The sequence below is a fragment of the Teleopsis dalmanni genome, chromosome 1 (genome assembly GCF_002237135.1).
Source record: "Teleopsis dalmanni isolate 2A chromosome 1, ASM223713v2, whole genome shotgun sequence".
Taxonomy (NCBI): Eukaryota; Metazoa; Arthropoda; class Insecta; order Diptera; family Diopsidae; genus Teleopsis; species Teleopsis dalmanni.
Genome location: NC_051846.1, coordinates 179,221,844 through 179,230,812, shown reverse-complemented (window position 1 = coordinate 179,230,812; position 8,969 = coordinate 179,221,844). Strand labels below are relative to the sequence as shown.

Here is an 8,969-nt window from a genome sequence, read left to right as displayed (position 1 = left end):
AATGTATAAATTTAACGTTTTATGAAGTACGAGCATCCTCCCAGGCAAGGAACCAACCATACTTAACAACGGATACGCTCGGCTATCTGAGGCAACCACTTACACATTCACACATTCACACACTCATGCACTCATACACTCACTTTCGCTGCATCATAAGCATTGTAAGCATTGCAGTGTTGCCAATTTAATGCGATGCGGTTGACAATAATTTACGCTCGAGTAGTTGCGTGTATTACGCGTTCGTAAGGGAAATAATTTGACATGTCCTGGCAATTGAAGAGGAAATAAATAAATAAAAATGTTCTTAAATTGATGTTTTAAGATATATATATATATATATTCTCGCAGAAATATATTTTTTTAATACTATAAAAACTCAGGTCAACATTCCATTTTTTACTTCATTAATATATGCACCCAGAGTACATCTTTTTCAAAGACACAGAAACCCGATCTTTTCAAAATTAATTTTCGGCTTAAAGTGATATGGTAAAGAAATTGTGAAGGTTGTTGGCGCATAAAAACCAAAAACAAAAAAAATTAAGTATATTTTATCCAATATTTATTGGAAAGAAAATAAAAAGCTTTATCAAAATCCCGACTGACATTCATTTTTCAAGTCGTTTTAATAGTTCATTAGATTTTTTAAGTTGGTCCAGCAAAGTACGTCAGAGTTCACGCGATCAGTCTTTCAAACTTCGCATATTAGTTGCTGTCAAATGTTCTATGTGAAAAATTAAAGCCGATCGTTAGCAACTGTATGAATCTTATTAGTAGGGCTGCAGATCCGACAAATTCATCCTAGATTAGCTAGAGTCTAGGCGTCAAATACTAGAGACGACCCAAGACAAAGAACTCGATATATACCATTCATTTTTTGGTTTCAAAGACGCTTTAGCACCTACTACTAAAAATACTCTTCAATATCTAAATTTGGTACTTCAATAAACTTATAATGCTATAGAAAATGACAAGCACCACCACCAGTTCCAGCAGTATCGGAAGGGATGTCTCTCTTTGATAACAAACCAGGTTTCAACTAAATAAGTAAAGATTTTTTAAATAAATTTTTAAAGCAGTGCATGATGAATTTGTAAGTTTTATTTAAAAATGTAGTGATATTCTACGTTAATGTAAAATATATGGTGCCGTATTAGTTGATAGATCCACCTTCTTGGCAATATATGTAATCTAAAGATATATTACTTCGTTAGTTAAGTTGTTTCTATGAATTTGTTCATAATTATTTAAAAGTTCTGATTATTTGAGGGAAAAATGATTTTGCTTGAAAAAGATGATCTATTAATATAATTTTGATATTTTTTTTTTGTTTATATTAAACGGTCAAAAACGGTCTTTGACGATTAAGGTCAAAGAGTGTATAACACAGCCATTAGCAAATATATGATATGATATTCATTTTCAGTACACAGAAATTTGATATTAATACAGTATATCTTTGAAATATTAAACTGTCAACTTTTTTTATAACAAAATTATAAGAAAATTAATAGTATTCTTATATATATTTTTCAAGAAATAATGTAATCTATAATGTGTATTCCTCTAAATTAATAGAATAAAACTTTGAAGCCCACAAAATTGTCAACATCGTACATATTTTACATAAACAATAAATCAAAATGGGTTTATCTTTAAGTAAAGCATTTCAATTTAATCAACCGGTTGAAAAGATAGATAATGAACCACCATCCACATCAACGAAATCTGTTGTTAGGAACAATAAATTGTAAGTGAATTTCTAAAAAAATAAAAATATAAAATTTTGCCATTATATCTTTTAACCGAACCCTTCTTGCAAGGAATAAGGGATATATCTTCTTCTGAGTGACTTGCCTGCTTGGAATATGGGCTAACATGATTGTTACCTCTACAGTGGTTAGAAGGAGCAATATTGTGCTTTGCTGAGACTATTCTTTAGCTATCATATTTTTTAACCACGTAGCTATTAGTAATTTAAATTTCATGTACATATATGTATTATAATTCTTAAAAATCATTTTTCGAGGCAAAATCCTTAAGGGGTTTATAAAAATACGCGCTGTTGGTTTGAAGACTGATACTAAATAAAAAAATTAACCAAAATGAAACCTTTAAAAGTACTCATTTATCAAGATAATGCAAGGTATATGTTGATTCTTGATAATGACTGCCGAAATATATGAATTGCACTTCAATACATTAATACCTACATAAAAGGAGTTGTTCTTTTCGGTTCTGCTCCAAGGACTACTTCTTCCTTATTAATATCTCCATTCGTAATGTCACAACTATTGTCAATTTTGATATACTTTAAGTTGTCGGTGAGAGCTAACTATATTAACCATTGTTTCTGTTACAGTTTTGTATATTATTGACATTGAGCGGCTTCAATCAACTTGCCTTCGTATTAAACATTCTAGAGCAGTCAATACACGGTTTTCAGTCGTTGAAGTCACTTCGTCTGTAGTTATAGAGAAACAAATAGCAAGTACAATAATTTGTGGTTCTCTTCTATTAGTCATTATGGTAACTCCTGCACATTTGAAAAGATAGATAATGAATCACCATCCACATCAACGAAATCTGTTGTTAGGAACAATAAATTGTAAGTGAATTTCTAAAAAAATAAAAATAAAAAATTTTGCCATTATATCTTCTAACCGAACCCTTCTTGCAAGGAATAAGGGATGAATCTTCTTTTGAGTGACTTATCTGCTTGGAATATGGGCTAACATGATTGCTACCTCTACAGTGGTTAGAAGGAGCAATATTGTGCTTTGCTGAGCCAATTCTTTAGCTATCATATTTTTTAGGCTCTTCTGTCCATCTTATGTCTTTGCTTATACGTGCGATAGAAAGTGATTTCAACTTATCTTACAGTCTAAATGCTATAGTTCTTACCAAATTCACTACTGCAATGGTGACTTCAACTTTGTTCCTATACATTTAAGACAATGTGGTGTGTATTGTGGTAACAGCCTCTTCTAAGGAGTCACTAAGCAGTTTCTTTTGTCCATATCATGTATTTGTTTATAGGTGCGGTATAGAGTGATTCCTGTCGTCTCTGTCATAAGAAGAAGGAAAAATCAGAACATATTCTATGCAACTGCCCAGCGTCGGCAACATGCAGATTTGACTACTTTGTAAGCGGAATCTTAGTCTCTAATTAATTAGGTAATAGGTAAATTAGGCGCACAAGAGATCTTTTAGGTCAGGTGCATTCATAGCCTATTATTTAATAAATAAATAAATATGTGTTTGTTCGTTTCTTCTAATATCAATGTTTCTCTACCAACTGTAATAAAGTTGGTGACTAATTGATTTATTAGGTAACCATCTTAAGGATGCTCTGCAAAAACGCAATCGGTTATAAAAAAAGAATCGACTAAATTTTATATGTTATATAGCACTTTTATTTTCTATAAAATTAATTCCATTAATTTACATATAACACTAATCACTTTAGCAATTTATGTCTGTAAAATGTTTAATTTTTGGATATGAAAAAGTATTAAAACACGTACCAAATTGAAATTTGAATGAGTTCAGATTATGTGCTATCCACCCTCAACAAAATTACATAAAACTCAATATAATTTAAAACACTTAAAGGAAAAAGTTTTTTATTGAATTTTTAATTAGGCGCAGATCACGTTTTCATGTAAAAACGAATAAATGTTTAGATTGAAAACAACAATTTTCCACCAAAACACTCCTGGGTATATTAATTCGAATTAGAGCCGTCTCCTTCTCCAGCCCAAGGCAGTCATTTGCCATGACTTAAGCCGACACACAAACGAAATACCATATTTACGACACCCAGAGCCTTAAAGTAATAAATAGAATGGATTTCTTTTTCGATTAACTTAATTTTGCAATGTAATCGCGTCTTAATTATGCCCCGAATTGTGTGGTACAAAATATATTGACATTACATTTAAGGCATTTGTAGAATGGAATTAATGCTCTGCCATTGATGTAGTTAGAGGACTACATATTATGTGGAGTACCACTTCTCTGTTATTACTTTCGTGGGCACAAAACTCTAGAAGACAAGAATAACAACAACAACAATAGCAATATAAGATTAGGAAAATTTATTAATACGAAATTTTTCGTATATAGTAAAATGTCATCGTGAATAGACAAAAAATAAGGCTGTCGTGCCTTCTCAGCCTACAGATATATACGTAAATGAAACCATTTTGCTTGCTCATGTAAATCGATTGGTGCTTGGTGCCAAATTCTCCCGCATCCTCCGCCGGAGCAGTTGGGCGCTATTAATGCAGCAGTAAATTGACTGTTCGCATATTTTACAGTACAAATTTGTATCTGCAGCGATATTTGAACTTCGGTGGGGAACGTGCCCTTTTAATAGCCGCTTTAATTGGCCAGCAACAAGCCGTAAAGTTTGTTCATTTCCGTCGAGCAGTTATTAAAATTACAAATGAACGGCTTCTCAGCGAACGAATTAGAAAGGTAAATTTCAGGTGAATTCTGTTTGTTGCAGGGCAGCAATCTTGAATTTTAATTGAATTTTTTTGGAAAAATATAAATTTTACCCTCCAATTTAATTGCTCATTATGGCTTCAAAATGTACGCAATTAAGCAATTCCCAAATTCGCGCCTTATTAACACAAATAAAATTAAATATTTACACAACACTTGCGCTAACACATTGAGGCGCGTATTTATCTTGACGCGTGCACTGAAATTTCATTTAAAATTCAAACAAAATTTTACCTTTTGTAAAATAAATACAATAATTAAAGACTCACTATTTAAAGTTATAATATAGGATTTAATAAATTAAGCATTTATATCGTATATTTCACGATAATATTTCTTACCGACTTAAGCATCAGTGTAAACAGCACAAATTGTGCTTAAATCAAGAAATGTACTTAGAAGATTGTGTTCAAAAATGACAAATTTTTAATTGGAAATATTAACTATAATTAGACCAACACAAATAAAATTAAATATTTACACAACACTTGCGCTAACACATTGAGGCGCGTATTTATCTTGACGCGTGCACTGAAATTTCATTTAAAATTCAAACAAAATTTTACCTTTTGTAAAATAAATACAATAATTAAAGACTCACTATTTAAAGTTATAATATAGGATTTAATAAATTAAGCATTTATATCGTATATTTCACGATAATATTTCTTACCGACTTAAGCATCAGTGTAAACAGCACAAATTGTGCTTAAATCAAGAAATGTACTTAGAAGATTGTGTTCAAAAATGACAAATTTTTAATTGGAAATATTAACTATAATTAGACCAACACTACTTTATGGGTGTGTCGCGTATAGCAGAGCTATCGACTCTACTATCCAAAAGCTGCAAATTGCTCAAAGTCAGGCTCTCTGAAGACTCTTCAAAGTGCCATGGTACATCCGCACGAATGACATGCTAAGAGACCTTAGAATAAATCCGGTCAAAAAATACATAAGGGACAGAGTCCTGAAGCTATATGTGAGAACTGACAGGCTGCACTACTTACTACTATCTAATCTCAGATTAATTATTTACCGGACGGGACAGTACGCAGATCTTAGATCAGTCATTGAATAATCACGAAGCTTATGAAGAAAAACTCTGCCAGATGATTAATTTGAATCCATTAAATAGCTTTCCTTTGTTGCCATCCAAAGCATTACTCACGCACCAAGATGCTATAAACTTAGTAGACTTAACTTCAGTGGCTGTAGAGGGATATTGCTATTAAGTGTTCTTCGGCTGTGTCCTATTTAGCCTCATTTGCCTTTTTAAATTTCCTCTGTTGTTCTAGTTTGACCCGTCCAAACCTTAAAACTGATATTGGATATTCGGTGTGGTCACCAGTTGAGCAAGATTTTTTACAGAGTGTATGCTAGTTGAACAAAATACTATCAGAGTGCGGTTCGAAAGTCACCAAAAGAATCATAAGATTGAATAATACTCTTTCAGTAAAGCAAAATCAACAAAATTTTGATCGATTTCTTTAGTTCAAATAAAACTGTTCCAAGTGTAATATCGTTTAAATATTGTTTGCTTATTCTTTGAATATTCTTTAAATATTCTTTAAATATTCTTTAAATGTTCTTTAAATGTTCTTTGAATATTCTTTAAATATTCTTTAAATATTCTTCGAATTTTCTTCAAATATTTCGCTTTTAGTAGAGCCAAATAAAGAAATTTCTAATTAATTTCTGGAACGAATCTATTCTTAGAGAATTCGAGGCAAAAGCTCAAATAATGAACCCAGCACATATTTGTGGAGTTTTGTGTCAACAACCGAGTTCTGTGACAGATATGAGCGAAATGTTCGACTGAAACATCAAAATATTGGTTTTTGTTACACGTCGTTGCATAAAGCCTAAAAAGGACTTGAATCTTAATCGCAGAAGGTGAATGTATTGTTACCGTACATCCACAATAAAAGTACTTCGTAAAGTTTGATTTTCAACAATTCTCAAATTAAAATGCATAATAATAGGACATGTTTTTCAATAAACAATTTATTATCATCATCATTATTATTGTTCTTATTATCTACATCATTGAAACCTATGGTAAGTTTAGCTTATTTATTAAATTTTTTCAGAAACCAATCACAAGTAAATCTATACCCAAGCAAGCCACAAAATCGCAAAGCTCACGAAACAATACTTTGTTGTGATGATCATCCTGATATCATAACAGAAGAAGAATGCACTGGACGTGACATCAAAGATCTGTAAGTTTCTAACAAAGATTTTATCAAAATGTATATTTTCAGTTTCAAAACCTTGAACACATTGCCAAATGTTTGAAGTATAAAGAAAATAAAAGAACTAAAAGTGATTGTATAAAATGATTTCCGATAAAACTAACTATTTTGATGTTTATATATTGCTGGCTAAGATCATAAGCAGCTTAAAGATTCAGACCTTACTTATCAGCTTCCATTGAAATATTCTTATTATTAAATTTCACTATTTATAATCCACTTTCATAAAATAATCTTTATTGAATTTATATCACTTGCATTTAATTCAGTACTGCAGAGGAGATAGAAGTAAGGTTTCAAAATGTATGCCAAAAATCAATCGAGTCGATTAACAATCTGTCAGGTGATGTGGGCATAGAGATTAGGAAAGCCATATTAAATTATGTTGATGAAAATGCCATAAGAATGAGGCAGTATTATTTGGAACTTAAAGCATATGAAGAAGAGGCGACAAAAGAAAAACCAAAAATACTTACTCCACTGAACGTCGAGACAACTGTTGATAGCTCTCATAATGAAAGCACCGTTTAAGGTATATTATGACCAAGAGTTATAAATGGCACACCTAGTTTATATTATTTTTTTAATTAATGCTTGTATTTACAGCTTTCATTTGCGTACATACAGAATATAACCTAACCTCCGGTAAGATCATATATGATAAAATGGATATTATATATGACAATGGATATTGGATAAGTTTAATTAAAGAATATTTTTAATTTAGGATCAATATGGATTAAAACATAACGTAATTATCTCCGCATTACTATATCTCAACAATAATGGAACTACACATTGAAAATTATTCAGCAATAATACATATGATAATAATGTGTAGACAATTGGTATGCAAATGTTTAGTAATTTTTTATTAAGTGTAATGTATTATTCATTCGGTAGTCAGATCGAGAGTGAGTTTACTAATTTATTCATTTATACATATTCTATTATTTTACATACATAGCAAAATAATGCTACATAATTCAATATAAGATGTTGCCAGATTGGCTTTATATTATAATACCTAACATTAAGTATATATGAATCTATAAACATATATATACATATATACCTGTCAACAAAACAGTATCGAATATTATAAAAATATGTACTTTTTTAAGGCCTTTCTGTATTGAAAAATTGCTGGCAGATCCAAACAGAAGATTGACTATACAACTTTCACAGGAATCAAGATAAAGAGCTGAAGTAGCATAATATAAATATTTATTAATCCATTATGTACAAATTTCGCAAAATATATTTTTATATACCCTTAAACTTACAATAAATAACACCTTTATAGAAATTGGTATTGGGTTTTAATAACGAGGTTACGTTATGTTACTAATCCCATATTAATTTAAACTAAACCCATGCAACTACAAAGACTTTATTAATTAGACAGATTTGCTTATATAGCACATGTTGGGCGTAATGGACAACGAATAGTCGTGATAGCGGACGTATGGATTCTGGATGTAGATCCGGTCACCTTTGGAAGCAGGCGATTCATTATTACATTATTTTGTTACATGTTATCACAATATTAGGTTAATCGCGATATTTGATAAGTTTGATAGGTTGATCTCAATTTAAAAAAGTTTTTCAGTTTGTAAGATAAATTGTGCTTAAAACCCTTTGGAAAACGGATCTTAACTATTTTACTAAATGACATGTTATAAACAAAAGTATTTTGGGCAATATCTTCTACAATAGCTAATAATAAAATGATCTCTTTAAAGATGTAATTCGACAGGTTATGCACATAGTATTAAATACATTGTTTCATATTTATTTAAATCATTTAATTTATTTGATATATCTGTTTAAAGAGTTAAAATGCTATTCCAAACATCCAAGGACCAAATGTGTACCCAATATATGTACAGAGAGTTTTGATGCAAACTAGGCATCTGAAAATGTAAATACTGTTCACAGTCCTGTTACTGTCACAACCAATCATTCACGATTTTGGTTTCATAAATTCCGTTCCGATAATTTCGATGTCAAAGACTATCATGTAAGCAGTATTTCGTTTGCTTAAGAGCTAAAGATTGCACAAAAAACCTTTTGAAACTATTTCAATGATCTGGATAAAAAAGAAGATGAATGATGCGTACCACACGAATTAACGCTAAAAACATAGACCGACTTTTCTTCGGTGAATCGTTGCTGAATCGCAAAGAAATCAACT

The 8,969-nt window shown here is 30.8% G+C and overlaps 1 protein-coding gene across 2 annotated transcripts; it reads left to right on the top strand.

Annotated features, from left to right (window-relative positions):
- The first annotated feature begins 1,535 nt into the window (after positions 1-1,535).
- On the top strand, positions 1,536-8,063 carry LOC119671306. 2 transcript variants are annotated; one of them, XR_005251802.1, is made up of 5 exons: positions 1,536-1,753; positions 6,608-6,739; positions 7,042-7,304; positions 7,379-7,523; positions 7,897-8,063. XR_005251802.1 is itself a non-coding variant. In XM_038081892.1 (5 exons), exons 1-3 carry the CDS (start codon positions 1,647-1,649, stop codon positions 7,301-7,303), a joined length of 501 nt encoding a protein of 166 aa, XP_037937820.1. In that variant the 5' UTR covers positions 1,536-1,646; the 3' UTR covers position 7,304; positions 7,379-7,417; positions 7,897-8,063. The 2 variants fall into 2 exon arrangements, 1 of the variants encoding a protein (XP_037937820.1); XM_038081892.1 differs by having other exon boundaries at positions 7,379-7,417.
- The last annotated feature ends 906 nt before the right edge of the window (positions 8,064-8,969 follow it).